Genomic DNA, 18126 nt, shown 5'->3' with positions numbered 1-18126 from the left:
CAATACACAAATACCAAAAACACAAGCTAAATAAATTTTGCATGGGGAAGGAGTAAGGATTTTTTTCTTAGTAATCTTGTGATGACAGTAGAGTAAAAGAAGCATTGATAGAGCTGTGAGATGTGCATGGATGGTGCTTCTTCCTTACTGCTTGCAATGCATTGGGTTAATATGGTTTAGAGTTTTAGGCATCATTTGGAAAAGAAGTGAGGCATAAAGATTAAATAAACTGTGTTTCATTCCAGACGAGTCAGGGTGACTCTTTTTGTTCAGTAATACTTTGACAGGTTACATTTCACTGTTATGCTTTAAACCAGTGCAATTAATTAATGTTTGATAAAACTGATTCTGATTTTACTTTTTAGACAATTTATTTTACTTTGTCTAAATATGTTAGATTTTAAAAAGATATGCACAGAGCCACTTGCTTTTTAAAAAGCTTCTCTTGAAGGCTCACGCTAGCAGAATTCATGGTGAAAGAAGGAGATCTGACCTGTTGCCTTTGTCTCGCAGAGAGCAGACCTAGCAATCTCAGCCATCACTATAACACCTGAAAGAGAGAGTGTTGTGGATTTCAGCAAGCGGTACATGGACTATTCGGTGGGGATCCTGATCAAGAAGCCCGAAGAGAAAATCAACATCTTCTCTCTCTTTGCTCCTTTTGACTTTGCGGTGTGGGCTTGTATTGCTGCAGCCATCCCTATAGTTGGTGTCTTAATATTTGTCTTGAACCGGATCCAGGCAGTCAGGGCACAGAACGCTTCCCAGCCGAGCCCTTCTGCTTCCTCCACCCTGCACAGTGCCATCTGGGTTGTGTACGGCGCCTTTGTTCAGCAAGGTACATAGTCTGTTCCAGACACCACTGATGGATGTTCAGAAGTGTTCTATCTTGTTTAGAGCATTTCAGGACATGTTAGTCTTGGCCAGAGTATTTCTAAAGATGAAAGAGAAGGTTTGTACAAGGAGGTAATGTGTTTTTTTATCCCAGGTAATGAACAGTGGGAAGGGGGGGATTTGGGGGATTACATTATGCTTTTCTGTTCCTCAGAAAGTCTAGTGAATCCATTCCTGACAGACTTTTCCACTGTGAAAATGATCACTTGGTAAATCAACGTCAGAGCTGCTTGGCTCAACATTACAATACTTCTCCAACTCAGAAACTAGCACCTTTTCTAATCCTTTAAATGTGATTTAAAAAAAAAAAAAAAGTTTTTGAACTAATATGATAGAGTTTATCTTTCTGTTCTTTGAAACAAATAGGAAAATGTTCTGAACACTGTGTAATGATTTAATTCCAGGATATTAGTGGTACTTCACCATTAAACTTTCCTTATTTAGAATATTATTCATGTTCTGTATGTCTGATCCTGAATAATGCGTGAGGGAAACATTTTGAAAGATTATTTTCTAGAACAGTACCCAGGGCAAGAAGTTGACTACCTGTTGTAATGGAAGTAATGCTTAGCTCACAGCAAAAGGGATGCACAAATACAGAGGGTTACTCCAACAAAGTTCAACATATCAGAGCACGCAAGGGAGAAGTTCCTGAAACATCCTCATTTTCCCTGTTTACTTGTAGGGGGTGAATCTACTGTCAATTCTGTGGCTATGCGCATTGTAATGGGAAGTTGGTGGCTCTTCACCCTTATCGTGTGCTCATCCTACACAGCAAACTTAGCAGCATTTCTCACAGTATCAAGGATGGATAATCCTATAAGGTAAGAGCCTTTTCTTAACATGAAGCTGGAAACCTGGATTTCACAGAAATGTATTACGCATTTGAGCACTCATTCTTGCAAGAAGGAGATAACTCTAATAAAATACTCTTCTTATTTTCAGTGACTGCTTTCTCTTTTCCCCTCCCCTCCCCTTCTCCTTCACTCCTACAACCCTCAAATGAATGGAAGGGACAATGGCATTTTAACTGTGTATTTTTGAAGAAGAGTTGTCTTTCACGTTTATTTTTATTTTGCTTAACTAGAGATCTAAGTGCTTCAGCTATCTGTATTTCTTTGTTGAACATCAGAGAGGAACTACTACTCTAGGGAACTGTATATTGTTTCACTTCTCACCTTTAATGTGTTATTTCATGTTCTCAATATTTTGATATGCATTGCTGTTTATGCTATTATATGCATGTAAGATGATACAAGTGGACTTTTTAAAATATAGATGGCTTGATTCCGTGGCATTATTTGCAGAAAAGACTTCTTCTCACAGAGGAAAAGATAACCAAATCTGACTCCAGGATAATAGATGTAATACAGCAGTCGTTTGATTAAATTTATATATAATTTGCTACATTTGTGTTGGCAATATTGTGATGATAAATTACAGCTTCTGTAACAAACTCAATTTATCTTGCACCTTTGACTTTTTCCCCCGCTGCCTGCCTACTAATCCATATCGTACAAGAATATTTTCAATAAGCCAGGCCTCTGAGCAGCTCCTGAGGGCTGCTGGTTGTTTGTAGGCATGTTTAATGTTTGTTTGTTTTTCTTTAGAAAATGTAACAGTTAAACAAAATTTCCCCTTTTTCTCTCAAAACATGGACAAAATTTCCAGCTTCACCCTGGCATGGAGTACTGAGAGGACTGTTTATTGTCTTTATTCACTGCTGACAGGATTAGAGTCTGGTATCTCATGTTTGATCTGACAGCAATTGAGTGGAGAGGTGGCTAGAGGACAGGCAGTGCAACACAGGCTCTCCTAGAAAATGCTGAGGCAAAGATTTTAGGTGCTGCTGAGTGACACAGTTACTCTGTCAATCTCATTTGGGGTTTCACTGGAAAACTGGGACTGGAATCTGTGCGCAGCACCTAAAACAGGGCTGTTGGCACTTACATGAGACTGTCTCTTAGAGGAAAATAACAACAACAAAAATGCTTTTGCCTTCTCTATGTTATCTGCACAGAAGGACAGAAATAATTGCCATTGCATACATGCAGGTAATACAATGCTTTGTATATATATACTGCTAAAATTATTACAAAAAGAGCCCAAAATAATGAAAAGTTCTGTTTTTAAATGAATTTTCTATTAGTTGGGTTGGAATAAGTAAATTTTAACTGTAATAGAAATAAGAACTGCAAGTAATTTCTGGAAATGACATGAGAAACTAAAGAGAATAAAACTAGTGCACAGTATCTCTGAAACCTGGCTGTAAGACCTCATCCTACAATGTAGGACCAAGGTTAAGCTCAATGAATAAATTGTTCTTGAAACCCAGGACAGAAATAGTTGTCTGGAAGGCTTGAATAATGACCTTCTGAATGATTTCTGATTTTCTTGTTCCTTCATGGTGGAAGAAATTGTCAGGTTTACTGAGCACCTCCCAGAACTTAGCAAATTTCAGAGGACAAAAGTGTGATGAAATGCAATGAGGAATCTGGGAAAAAAAAATAATTGGATTTAAGAACTAAGCTGCTTGATGAGTATATCAGACCTTAGTGGCTGACCTATTACAATATCTCCAGGTGGTTTTGATTCCTCTTCTTATTAAAATTTTTAATAAGGAGAAGTTATTTGGGTAATGGGGCTGCTTGACGTTGTCACAGGACTTCAGAGTCCATTCTGCCCTCTACTATTAGAGATTACAGCTGAAGAATTATGATTATATGCCTTTCTATACCCAGTGGTGGCTGCCACTTTCCAAGTTCCCAGTATCGCATCCACTTTACAAGGAGAGGATACAGAAAGTAGGAAACACTACTGTGGTCTGCAAACACCAGCGGATAAATTCATGCGTCAAACCAGAAATGGTTTTTGTTATTTAAATTACTGTAAGGCCCACCACCTGTGCTCCAGCTGCTTGGCTCTAAAGGCAGGGGTCTCTATTATTATTTTTTTCAGCCATAATGTGGATTATTCATACTGTCTGGGGTATTTAAAGTGGTCCCAGATGCTTCGGCTTAGGCACCCAAATCCTTTCCCAGGTAATCTGAAATGGTAGCTGTCAGAATACTCTGGGTTGATGATTAGTTGGCATAACCAAGCCAGTTAAAGGATTTGCTTGTCTTAGTGTGTTTATGGCTTTTTTACAAAGTTGGCAGAATCTCCCTGAGATCTTGCTACTCTAAGAGGTTTGGTCTAAACTCTCCCATCAAAAACTGCTAGTGCCCCAGGAGACAGGAGATGTGTTAAAGAAGTAGGTTCTCTGGATGTTGAAACTCTACCTGTTTCTAAGCCATGATGAAAATATTTTCACGTCATCAGTCATTAGGAGAAACATCTTACCCATTTTTGTAGTGTCAGGTTTAAAACAAATATGTTTCCTGAGAAAGTAAATTATTGCCTTACATGAATGCATCATGGCCCGGTGTTTCAGATCCAGTAGCACATAGCTTCAGTGTGGTATGATGTGGAATGAGTATTTTTACCTTTATAAATTTGCCTTTGCGCTTGCCTGTATTTTATCTTTTGTGGACCCAGAAAGGGATAGTTACTTGAAATCCATTTGCTCCCACCCAAAGAGGTGCAATGAAGTATAGTTGAAAATTTGCTCACCAGCTGAGAAGTACCAAATCCATCTGAGATTATTCCCATGGTTAAGAAACCAGCCCCTGTCTGCTCAGTGTGTGCTATTATCTATCCCCCCATAGGAAAGTCCTCTGGTGTTCAGAATTGCTGCGCTAAATTGCCAGCAGGGGAGAAAAGAGTTTTACAGTGCTGCAGAAGCTGCAAAATGGTTAAGATTTTCATTACAAGACTGATTTTGTTCCCAAGCCCCCTCCAAAATAGCTAATAAGTGTTTCAGCATCAATTTTGGCATGTGCGGTCTGTGACTAGCAGAATAGAAGTACATTTTATTGAATAACTAGCTGTCAATCAACCCAGTGATACTTACCTCCACAATTTCACTGCAAAACAAGTGTGTCATAGAAATCATAAATGGTATTTATTAGAAAGGGCTTGGCGAGACACTCACTGAAGCAGTGTTGAACTGTTGGAAGGCAGATTTTTTGAATTAGCATGTTATGAAAGCCTGCTGATAAAGAAGGCTTTTAAATTAAAAAAAAAAAAAAATCTCACAAGGCTTTTCAACCCTACCATGAGTTTTAGAATCTGCCTGTGGTTCACAGAAAGGTGAAATACCTGGATAAGGAGGCATGGGGGAAAGCAGCTCTGATGTGCTACCTGTATTTCTGTTTTTCCTGAAAGAGACTTCCTACATCCCCAAGGGGTTCCCAAGTGTTGTGCTGTCCGGGTGCCCAGATTGCATGTCAGAAATGTACTTATCATGGATAGAACAAAGACCTCCTCCTTGGTTTTTCCAAAAACCTCAGGGACTTCATAGTGTGATAACGAGGAGAGGTGCTGGCCCTCCTCCTGGCATGTTGGCAGGTGCTGCCCGGCTCCTTGCATGTCCCGGGTGCCCCTCGCTTGCCGCACTGTGACAGGACAGTAAGGACAGTCAGAATGCAGAGTTTGAGACCCACCTTAAAACCTTAGGCCCTTTAGGAGACCAGGGATAGGAGAAAACAGCTGCCCTCTGCCCAGACTGCCCTCCATTCTCAAGTTGCTAGTAGGGTTTCCGTATTCATGGAGATTCACAGACAGGGCAGTGTATGCTTAAGCAGATTTCCTGATTATGTATGGGCAGAGGAGCGAGATACTACCCTGCTCCAAAGGAGATGGCATTTCTGTGAAAGAAATTGCTGGTGGCAACCACTTTGGAGCTTGGACTGCAGGGCTGTGATCCACTTTCTGACTTGTTAACGAGCAATTCTTAATTTTTGTTTTCAAGTAGAAATCTAGGTAGTGTTTGTAGCCTGTGCTAATCCTTGACAAACCTGCTTAAACTGAAATGATTTATATTTGTTCTAATATTTGCAATCAGACCTGTGTGCAGCTGAGAACCCTTCTAATGGCTCAGTCTTACAAATAAGGGCTAAACTACTACAATAGTTTGTTCTTTCTTTTGTCATATTACATTTTCAACAGCCCTTGGATCTGCTGTCTGACCTTCCATTTGTAATTATGGATTTAATTAGCAGTGACTGAACTTCCAGCTTCATTTCTTGTTAACAAGCAGACTACATACAGTTCAGTAGTGCAGAGATATTCTTAAACTCAGGTTTAGGAGAGCTTGTCTGATAAGAGGTATGAATCATGCAGGAAAAAAATAGGACATGAAAAGTAAGCTATTTGCAAACTGAAGAGTTTAAATTTAAGATTTTGTCAAATTGATACTTAATATTTGGGGCTGCTATGAAGGTTCTTAAAGGCATCTGCATATATGCTTTCATAGTTTGCATAGAAAAGTGTTATATATGCTTTTATAGTCACAGTTGTTTCATGATCTAGCATTTCCTTATTTGCATTTTAATTCCCAAATTTCCATGTGTTTTGGTGACAGTGGAAAATTTACTGCAGCCTAGTAAGGGTGATAAGTCTGGCACTTGGAAGACTTGGGTGCAATTTCTTTTTCTACCACAGGCTTTGTTTGATCTTGGCAAGCTTAGCCTCCTCTCTATCTCGGATCCCTTTCTTTATAACAGAGTAACATTTTTTCATATCTTATATGGCATGTTGTCAGTTTAGCTGCTTTAAAAATCTTGGCCAGAAATGACCATATTATTATAGCTCTGCAGGTATCAAAAAAGATATAAATGTTCTGGGTTGCATTAAAAAAAAAATAAATCTCAAAATATTTTAAAAGAAAATGAGGAAAGTATTTTGAAGATGCCAGCTAGAAGGAAATGAACAAAGGTTTCATCTACTGTATTTAAATGGACTTGGTATAGGACTAGTAGCAAGAAAGTCACAGAAATCTCCCTGTATTTGCAGTGATTTTGCCTTGAAATTCCTTGTTTGAAAGCAGCCTTTCTGTTCTTAATACCACATGTGGCTTTCTACATATTTCATTGAATTTTCTTTTATCCTTAATTTTCTTATGTTGAATTTGTACTGTGTTTTGTAGTGTCTGTGCAGCACCTCGGGCACATTGACAGGAGGCACGTATGAATGGGCACGATAAAAAATAATTATCGTGATTATTATTTAAGGCCTGTGAGCAAAAGCTTCAATCATTAAATAACTAGATTAAGTAAGTTCATCTGTAAAAATGAAGGGTAAAATATAATAAAAGATGCAAGTGAGTGAGTGAGGACAAAAATTCAAAATATTTCTTAATTTCCAGAATATTCACCTTTTAGAGCATGTAGAAGAAATGCCATGGGAAATGCTCTGCAACCTGTGCAGCAGGGCAGCAGCAGTCAGCAGCATTCCTCCAGGCACAGTTCAGAACAAGACACTGTGTTGTGGGCAGTGCTGGATCTCCATCATTTATCTTTTCATTTCCCTTCTGCTGGTGGTGTGGCCCATTGGATGCTTTTGGGAAGTCCAGGGCTTCACAAAGTCTGGAGCCTCTTAAAAGTCTTTCTGCATGTTGGCATATGCTGTTCAACTGTGGTTTAAAATGGATCCTAATAATTCCTGTAACTGAGCAAGCAGGCAAGCATGGAAGTGTAAATATTTCCCAGGGATATTTTTTTCTGGGAAAAATAAACAGCTGAAAATCAAGCTTGCATTCCACCCCTCCAGTTGCCATTATAAAAAGATGGCATATATTGGAGATCGATGGAAAGCCAAGAGCATTGAGATTCCACACCCTCTTCATCTCTGCCTTTACAACACCTGTATTAGAGCATCTCTTCATTTATTCTTGTTACTGGGAAGTTCTGTGTCTTAAGTGGATTGAGGCATTAACTTTTGATGCACATACAGTTCAGGGAAATAAATTATTTGGATATGACGTTACCAAAATCTAGCATCTGCGCAGGTAATAACATGATTTTTTAAAACTGCTTTTTATTTTATTTTATTTTATTTTATTTTATTTGCTTTGGAAGGTGGAAAATCTAGCAAGAGCAGTAACCTTCACGAAAGCCCATCAACACTTACATGGATTGGTTCAAATCCAAGATTTGATATGCAATCTCTTCTTCTCAGCTCAGATTGCATTGATTTTGATGTCAGATTTTCTCATGTTCATATTGATTATTCACTGGCTGTCCATAGAGTAGAGTGACTGTATGCTGTCTGCATACATTAAATTGGCCCCTGACTTCAGCCTTTGTTATAGTGTGTGGCTTCTTTTTCTTACAACGATAATACCTTTGGCTTATTTTGTTGTGTGTGCTTTTTTTCCCCCTATTTGACTCCTAAGGGATAAACAATACAAAATACAGTAACAGAAGAATTTTGCCCAATAGGATATTTATATTTCTATTGTTTTTCTCTAAAGAAGTTGATATAATGTCTTTTATGAACTGATAATAAAATCTAATATAACAGGATATTAAGAAGGAAGAAAAAAATGATTACTACAGCAATTCAGACAGAGATAGCCGTAAAGCTCTAAATATCTCCTAGTTGTAAAACTACCTCAGTCCATTATTTTTAAGGATAAAAACAGGAATAATAAGAAATATTTCATAGTGAATTCTGGTTTGGAAATGCAGTCTTGGCGAGGAACAACTGTTAAAATTGCCAAAGTAATTTAATTTTCTTTTTTTTTACATTTTCTTAAAAAGTAAAATTACTTTGCTTCTTTTTTTCATGTGAATATACAATTCGATGTGTTTGCCTGTTGGCCATATTTGCTTTTATTTTGGACAGAAAAACATTGTTACATGGCCCCACAGTATATGTCTTTGTCAGAAGAATGTTTAAACAAAGGCCCTCGAAGTGGAAAGCCAAGTAGATCCGGAAAAAAAAAAAGGTACCTTCATGACACTTGCTGGTGAAAAAGCTGCCCAGAAAGCAAGCAAGCAAACAAACAAGAAACCTGTAAAATGACTTGTATTTTGTACCTTTTATCTGTGCTGCTCAGAGTCATTAGTGTAACAGTGAGTCCTATTATAAAAGTCACGCAGGTTGTTCTATTATGTGGTAAGATAGTGCATATTTTTGCATAGGCTTCAAAGTCCTCTGGAGTCAGGTGATGTCTCTGAAAGCATCTCTGCAGACAGAACAAACAAGTTAATTGCATTTGCAAAATGACCAATAACTAGTAAGCTCTATATCACAGTAAAGTTACTTCCTGTACCCTGCTCCCTGTGAAACAACCACATAAAGTTAAAAAGTAGTTCTACCTAACTTGTAAGAAGGGAAAGTTGTACCTAGTTTCCTACTTGCTCTCGGCTCAGACAGGACATACATGAGCTTCCAGCTCTGATAATCTGCTGTGTATTTCGAAAAACGCTTCATTTGCTCATGCCAGAAAAAGTCTTCTCTTCTTGCACAGTTCTTCAGCGACATTTCCACATGAGCAGTAGTGCTGCCATTTTCATAGCACACGCATTCAGCACCAGAATTCCTGGCCTGCCTGACAGCAAAAGTAATTTTCCCTCCTTCTATTTGCTACCATATATTCTGTGTCAGCAGGATAACTGTGAGTGTAAAGACCTGCACCGTATCATTTCTTTTTTAGATTATTTTGGATGGAAGGAGGAGGAGGGAGGAGTCTCCAGCAGGAGCACAGGCAGACTGCTTGTCCCGCTGTCTTCCCAGAGTAGGGGTTGGTTGGTAGCACCAACCAGTGTCACCATGCTATGGCAAGTCCTGTGCTCCATTAGATGATCTGTCTTTCATGTTGTGAGGTTTGAATGAATAGACTGCAATTAAAGTTAAGTAACAATCATACCTCCTATAGTCTAAAAGCTTAGTTTGTACAGTCACTGCAAAAGCTGATCTATTGGAGCAAGGCTCTGCAGCTTTTCCTTCAGCGATTAAAAATTGAGCATGTCACTGGGAACTCAGTGGGGGCAAAAAGGCCTTCTAGAGAACATCCACCCTACAGAAACCTGCACAGCAGTACTGTGATCCTGTTGCACCCCTTCTCTTGCACAAAATATCTTCCTCGCAGCTACCTTTCAGCATTAAGAATTGAGTAGCATTGTTCACACGTCACCCTATCTGGAAGCTTTCTGCCTATGCTGAAGGTTGCAGGATTACAGCTTTGTTTTTGGTGAGCTCAATGCAATCTCTTATTGCGTGTTTTGCTGAGGAAGTCAGCCACAAACTAAGAGATAAAATTTTGTTTGGGATGACAGGGGTACAGGCATGTGTCCTTTTGCCTGTTTTGTTGTGGACACAGGAACTTCAGACACGGGATGAAGCAAACAACTTTGTATAGTAACATCTTAAATCATGTAAGCTAGATTCATTAGTGTCGTAAAGGAGATTTAGTTTTGACTTTCTGATTTTTCTTCTCTGTGTTTAAACAATTGTTGCATTCAACTGAGTCAAATGGCTGTACTACTCCTTTTTAGTTAAACTTAGATAAAAATGCTCTGTCTTAACATGAGGTGGAAAACCAATCTTCCCATGTAAAGAAAAGGCTTTAAAAAATGAATATTCTCATAAGGAGATTTAGAAACAATTCCCAATGATACCTAAAAACAAGCAAAACAAATAAAAAACCCTGCAACAACAAAACACTTTTAATAGATGCAAGTTATGTCTTTTGGGGAGAAAGGAGTTGGGGGTTCTTATTCTCCCTGGAAACTGAGATGGTGCTGTTCATTTGCATGAGTTCTTTCCTGCTAATTATTGTGTTGCAGAAGTTTTTCTAGAAGGAAAGAAAAGTTTTCTGAAAATAATACTCTGTTGCGAAGAGAATGATTGCATATGTACTTTCCACTTCCTGGGCTTATTGCCTTACTGAGCAATGTTCTATTCTGCTGCACACGTGCCCCCATATAATGTAATACAGCGTGTTTCCAAACTCATCTGGTGATGAGGAAGAGAATGGTGTTGCCTTGGAAAAACTATTTTGATGCAGCTGCCAAGGTTCCATTAAAAGAAATGTAATCATGTGCACTAAAGTTGTTTGCCTTCTAAACCATTAAAACCAGCCCAGGAGAATAAGCTACTGATTTAATTCAATTGATTTATGAACAGTCATATCTATCTAAAGAAGAACAGAAAACCATCAGGCAGAATGGGGTGGATGTTAGCTACTGTGCTTCTTCTATATGGCAGTAATGCAATTTCCAAGGTAGTATTTCAAGGTGTGAAATTAGGCTGCCCAATAAACTAATTAATCTCAATATAAGGAACAGCTAGTTGGTTTTGATGCGGTGCTGTCAGTGTTTCTAGTGTGAGGTTTGGTATTCAGGTGAGACTTGTGTGTGGGGTGAGGAGGAGCAGGCAGAACAGCAAGGTCTCTCTCTTCACTTCAGTGTACATCAGGATGAGGTGGGAGGTATGCCACATACCGAGCACTTGCCTTTTGGGTCCTCTGAGAAACAGGCAAGTGGGCCTCCAGACTTTAAATATGCATATGTAATGCATGCACTTTAGACATCAATAATAATTGCTGAATGCTATATGTGCTTTCAGTATTAATGAAGAGCCCTATGTTTTGATTTCCCAAGAGTACCCAGCACATGTTCTAGCAATCAAGATGCCTCTTCAGAGCCTTTCTGTTTTCTTCTCCTCTTTCTGTCAACATTGATAGCTTCTGCTTTATTCCCTGTGGTAAGGGAAGGGTGTGAAGCTGTTTTCCAGCATCACTATGTACCTCTGAGAGATCTGAGCAGCTTGAATCTATCCAGCCCCTCCATCCCAGCTGTGAGACTGCAGGCAGCAGCCCAGAGCTTTCTGTACAGCAATCCTCATCCCAAACCATGAGACAACTCCTGATAAATCAAAAATTAATAAAGAGCTGAGCAGGACCTTACCCTACACTGGGATTTCATGGTCTTTAATGGAACTACTTACAGTATAATGATATACTAACAGTCATGGTATAAAGTACTACTCACCCTGAGTAAGGGCTTTGCAAGCCAGCACCAAGCTGCCAAGCTTACCTGTTCCCCACTCTATTTAATTAAAAAGCTACTCTTTGTCGTCTGAGTGCAAAACAGACCGGCAGCAGTATTGGTACTTATAACATCAGTTGTGGAGGAAGAAAGTAATTTCTTCCCTCTCAATCTTAATCATTAATCTTCATTAGGATTTTTAGCTTCCGAAAGTGAGTGATAGAAGACATCAGCATAGCGAACAATTTAAAGTGCATCTGCATAAATAATAGAGGTAGTTTGTTGTTTTCATTACAGGTAAAAGCGTGTGTCAGTCGCCAGATGTGTTTGATTCAGACAATATGATTTTCATGCCAACTTTATGATATGTTTGATTTAGGTGAAGTGACTAAAACCTGCTGTTGGGACTGAATTGCTGTTAAACACCAGCTGCAGCTTTTATTTTAATTAATATTGTGAGGAGTAGAATACCTTGCTTTAATTAATGTTAACCCTTTATGGTACTCAGAAAGGTCACAATGACAAAGTGGTTTAAAAGGAAAACAAGAAAATATTCAAAGGTAGTCCAAAAGATATTTCTTCCTCCAAAACGTGCTACAAGCTCTTGAGATGTTTTCAACCTTTCCTTTTCCTGCGTTGTATGCATTTTTATTTCCTCCTCATTGTTAAATGAATTATGGGGTGTGGTTAAAGGATACAAGCTAACCCATCTTTTTTAGCAGGATCGATTATTCTAGATTTGCAGAATGAGCAGCTCATAGCTTCTCTGAGTCCCCTTCCAGTCTTTGAAATGGATCTCTGAGTGTCTTATAGATGTGCTGTTGTGCAAATTTTCCTTTATTGGTTTTGAAAATCTGCCCAGTGATTTAGTAGTTTAAATGTGGATCTAAGCATACAAACTAAAGCTCCAAGCTTTTGAAAGCCTGGGCTTGCATCTTCAAAAGATTCTAATGTGATTATTCCTAACATCTCTTTGTCTGACTACTTCTTACCATTGTTAACTTGCAAATATGTAGGCCAGACTTGGATGGGTGATATCTCAAATGTATTAATCTGTTAGAAATATGGCAAAATAGGGTGGTGAAGAGAAATCCCGTAAATGTCCCCTGTAAATTTAAAGGAAAGACTTCCCCTTGTATTCACTCCCTCAATCAGACAGTAGATAAGCTTATATGGGATCGTGACAGAAACTTCCTTCAGAGATCACAAACTATAGGGCGCCAGTGGATTCAGATGCAAATCCTCAGAAATTAGATTTCATGGGTACTGCCGTTTAAGGAACCTACCTGTGATGCTGTTGTTTGATAGTTTTTAAAAACATTTTCAAGCAAAGTAAACATAACTTCTGCTATAGGGAACATATAAATTCATAACTAAAAAACAAAACATAGTTAATGGAATAATCGGCAATCTAAGTGACTTTTGCTCTTAGTGCCTGGAGAAGTTTTGGATAAGAGGCAAGTTATAAGTATAGTTAGATATGTTGGTATTGCAATTGAGAGATGTTTAGCTTATTTTGAACTCCTTAACAGATTTCTTTATGTGTGTTGCTCAAGCAGAGCCGGAATGTCAGCTCTGAGCAAAATAACTTCTACGATCCAGTAACAAGTCAAGTCACACTTACACAGATCGTTGCAGATGACTGGAGTTGCTAAGGTGGTCCCAAAGAAATCATTTAGAAATAGCAATGGGTAGGAAAAAACAAAGGTCTAATTTTGTTTAGAGGAGAAACTGTTTTACTGATGATGATGATAATCTAGTTTGATTTTTGGATCCAAGGTTGAGTCTCATAGCCAGAAAAATTATAAAAGTCTTTTCTTATTATTATTTAATTTTAAATGGGCACTCTTCCTAAATAAACTGCTGGAAGGTATTAACAAGTTCTATGAGCAATGGGACACAGACTAGTTGTATGGATTTTTTTCCTACATTTCCCATATTTCTTTGACTTCACCAAAAATGCAAATTATTCTGAGATCAGTAAAGAAAAAGTGAGGTTTCATATGATGGTATAGAACATTTCTGTTGCATCTCAGACTCTTAAAAAGTAATCAAAGCCTACAAATGTTTTGCTGATACAATGTTCGTAGGCAATGATTAATTACAAATAAAATCATAAATGTGGCAGTGTATCATTTATTAATAGCTTTAACTGTGGCTTTGCATTTCATCAGTGGCTATACATGCTGTTTGTTCCATTCTTTTAGGAATTAATCATGCAGTAGCTGTGCAGGAACACAGTCCCAGTGAAAACACAGTCTGCGTTGAAATGATTTTGTTTGCTGTGTTGGGATTTTAGAAGACAGCTTAGTTTAGTTTTCTTGTCTTTCCCTTTGCACTTAGGAACTAAGGCTGATGGAAGTTGTTTCAAAGAAATTAAATAATTGGAGAGACTGGACAAGTTCTGTGCTTTAGTACATTGTGTACATATTATTTGGCAATTTTGCTTTGCCTTTCTCTTTTTTATTTTTAGTCTCTTTTTCTGCTAGCCCTTGAGTATGTGCTTTGGTGTGCGTGAATGTTTTCCCCGATCTATGAATGAAGTTCAACAAGGCCAAGTGCCGGGTCCTGCACCTGGGGCATAACAACCCCAAGCAGCCCTACAGGCTGGGAGATGAGTGGTTGGAAAGCTGCCTGGCAGAGAAGGACCTGGGAGTACTGGTTGATAGTCAGCTGAATATGAGCCAGCAGTGTGCTCAGGTGGCCAAGAAGGCCAACAGCATCCTGGCTTGTATAAGAAGCAGCGTGGCTAGCAGGGCTGGGGAAGTGATTGTCCCCCTGTACTCGGCTCTGGTGAGGCCGCACCTCGAGTACTGTGTTCAGTTTTGGGCCCCTTGCTACAAGAAGGACATTGAGGTGCTCGAGCGAGTCCAGAGAAGGGCGACGAGGCTGGTGAGGGGTCTGGAGAACAAGTCTTACGAGGAGCGGCTGAGGGAGCTGGGCTTGTTCAGCCTGGAGAAGAGGAGGCTCAAGGGCGACCTTATCGCACTCTACAGGTACCTTAAAGGAGGCTGTAGAGAGGTTGGGGTTGGTCTATTCTCCCACGTGCCTGGTGACAGGACGAGGGGGAATGGGCTAAAGTTGCGCCAGGGGAGGTTTAGGTTGGATATTAGGAAGAACTTCTTTACTGAAAGGGTTGTTAGGCATTGGAACGGGCTGCCCAGGGAAGTGGTTGAGTCACCATCCCTGGAGGTCTTTAAGAGACGTTTAGATGTAGAGCTCAGTGATATGGTTTAGTGGAGGACTTGTTAGTGTTAGGTCAGAGGTTGGAGTAGGTGATCTTGGAGGTCTCTTCCAACCTAGGTGATTCTGTGATTCTGTGATCTCAGCAGTACTGGTCCCTGTTAGTTATGCTAGGTACCCTAATAAACTTCTTTAGGGCAGCGAGAGAGAAACAGTCTCAGCCCCGTGATGGAAGGGTGACAGAACTGTTGCCATCACAAGTGGCACAGGGACACGCATCAACCCCTTCCCCTGTGGCAGAAATAAAGCTGGCTTTAGTTTCCGTCCCCCACTAAATCCACAACTGGATATCATGCTTTGCTTTTGGTTGTGTCTAGTACTGGGCAGTGAGTCCCAGTCCAGACAGGGGCTCATGGATGCCACCACATTGGCAGCTATGACCATTATCATCATGAAAACAGCTGCTGTAATAAGCAGCTGCTGCAGTGCCATTACCTGCTGAGGGGTTCAATCACTATTTGTTTTCACTGTAGTAGAAGTATGTAGTTGACATGGCAACGTGGTTTGTGACACATGCCAATTGATTGGTTTTTCCACTGGAGGAAAGTCCCTGCATCTTTGAAATCATATGTAGCAGCTGTTCTGCTCCACTGATGATTACAAGCGCATATATAGCCATAAATGCCTGCATTGTTTGTCTCCTTTAGTGATCAGGAAATGTTTAGCCCTGGTGTGAAGGGCTGCAACTCCATTGATTCAGTGTAGTTTAATCTACCAGTGCTTATGGCTTCCCTCGCAGAAACTCCCACGAGACTTTTTCTGCTAAAGCTTTTGTTGTTTAAAATAAAGTGGATGGTATTTTTCATGGACAGCTGATGAAATGAGCTTTATGTGAAATCTGGAATGATATATTTGCTGGTGAAGGACTTGATCCTGCAAAGTGTTTATTACGCATGCAAGTACTACTGCTGATTTCTACTGGACTGCCTCTCGCAGTGAAGTTAAGATTTTGCTTAGTGCATTTTCTGAAGAAAGCCATTGCTGTGCACATCGCCACGCTGAGGCACAATTAAGGGTGGTTAAAGTGACTTGCTTTGCAGTGAAATGGAACAGTGCAGAATTTGGTCATGTCACTGTAGAGAAGTTGGAAATTCAGTGATTGATTTAAGAGCTCAGTTTGATTTTTCATAATTTTGAAGAAAGTCAAAGAGATGCACAAATTATAACCATGGACCAAATTCTTCTGAAGTCTGAAGATATTAGACGTGGAACTAAACCTGCTTTCCTTTAAATATTCCCTGTCCTGAGGCTACTGCCGTTCCAGCAATACTTTGAACCGTCTTATTGGCCTCATTCTTAGAGGTAATCTTTAAAGTGGCCTGTATTTTCATTTATGTATTTTACATCCAGTTTAACAGATGCTAGTAACAGTCCTATATGTACTGGCAACAAATGCTTGAAATTCATAGAAATGTTTCCTTTTTTTTGGGGGGGTTGGCTATGGATATTTACTTTTTAGGCTCACAACTGCTTAAGGTAGGTCTATTCTAATGTTATCTCACTATTAGCTAATATATTGCTTTTTTACAATATAATTGAAGGCTTACTGATTACTGGCTGCACTGGTGTTTAGGAGGACTACCTGTTATTTTTTTATTAATTTTTAAGTGGGCTTGTGCTTTTATAACTTGGATTTAGTAAGAATGAAATTTTTCACACAAGCCTCTGATTAATTGAGACTATCATCAACTAGTGGCAAATTCTATCTATAACAGATTTTTTTTTTTTTTTGTCTTCAACCAGCTAAACTTCAACTTGGGTAGACCAGCTCTAGAGAATGTTTTTACATGGAAGTTTGAACTCAGGTTCAGATGTCTTAAGACGTTTTCAATCCACCCATAAATCTTCCTTAAAACTAGAGATCCAAAGACCAAAGTTTGGTATCTGTGCATAATGGACTAGGGCCCAAGTCCTTTGCCTTGGTGCTCCATAAATGGATATTAAAAGTAAAGAGGACTCAGGTTCTGAACTGAGGGATCTTCTGTTCATATGTGTTTAAAACCATAAATTAGCCATGCCAGCGCACTACAGCCCACAACCTTGATTCAGCTTCACTTCCAAATATTTTCCAGTTTTGCTCTTGCTTGCCTCAAATGCCAGCTGTTTTCTCACTGGAGACATGTACGAAGGAGCAGCTGATACTGCAAAGCTTGCCTGGCTTCAAAGTCTCTCAGTCTCTTGGTGGTTAGGCTGTGTGGTCATCAGCAACAAACGCCATTTTCTCATTTGTTCTTACTCTCTTGGCAAACATATCCATGGATGGTCTAGTGCTGAGCAATTTTGTATCTCAAAATGTGAACACTTCTGCAGTTCACAGAGCATTCTCTTTCAAGCCTTTGCTTTCCACTATTGATAATTTATCAAAAAAATCTATTTTCAGATAGGATTTTATTTGCTAGGTTTCAGCTCATAGGTAGTTCTTGGGTTTACACTGTCAGTATAAGGTGGTCAAATCAATTCAGCTACTGTCATTTATACTTAGAAGTGTAGTGGATTTACTTTTTTCCCCAATGTGTAAAACACAAAATTCCCTCCAATACATGCTGTTGACAAAACTCATAGTTAGGAACTGCAGGAGTATTTAATTCTGTAGATGTCATTAATTTCCAGGTTTTGAAAAAATTTTGAAAGAAAATAAAGTAATTTCAAGGTATTTAAAAAGCAGAAATTTAGGACTTGTGGCGTACATTTTTCGTATCTATTTCTAAGGCTTCATTTACGTAAAGCAGCTTAAAACTCATCTTCTCCAGGTTGCTTTATCTTAATGGCAGCCGTCACCTGAAATATTATGCTACATTGAGCAATAATCTTAGAGAAGTGGCTTCCCTAGGTAAAATAAGAACATCGCTTTCCCTGCCAAATATGGTAAAGCACTGTGTTTTAATATTTCTGTATGATTTAGGCATTAATATTGATGAAGAAGATCAATTATTTTAGTGGAGAGGAATTATTTATATTGCATTGTTTTCAAAATGTATGTAGTGATATGACGGGAGAGGTTATTCTAAAGTGTGCTCACAACCTGGAAAAGCAAGGACAGAGTGCTGATTACTACTTTTATGTCTAACCTCAAGCTATATTATTTCTACTGGTGTATGTGTAGATGAACAAA

General features: G+C 39.1%; 1 protein-coding gene across 9 annotated transcripts in view; it reads left to right on the top strand.

Annotated features, from left to right (window-relative positions):
• Window positions 1–18126, top strand: part of GRID1 (glutamate ionotropic receptor delta type subunit 1) — a 534616-nt gene that overhangs the window by 483337 nt on the left and 33153 nt on the right. For all 9 annotated transcript variants that reach the window (XM_035538109.2, XM_050711998.1, XM_035538088.2 and 6 more), the window contains 2 exons: window positions 514–838; window positions 1580–1718. In XM_035538109.2, the coding sequence (XP_035394002.1) occupies window positions 514–838; window positions 1580–1718 (464 nt within the window). The remainder of the gene's footprint in view (window positions 1–513; window positions 839–1579; window positions 1719–18126) is intronic.

The sequence above is a fragment of the Cygnus atratus genome, chromosome 7 (genome assembly GCF_013377495.2).
Source record: "Cygnus atratus isolate AKBS03 ecotype Queensland, Australia chromosome 7, CAtr_DNAZoo_HiC_assembly, whole genome shotgun sequence".
Lineage (NCBI taxonomy): Eukaryota > Metazoa > Chordata > Aves > Anseriformes > Anatidae > Cygnus > Cygnus atratus.
The sequence above is the reverse complement of the archived record's forward strand: the minus strand, read 5'-3'. Positions and strand labels throughout refer to the sequence as shown.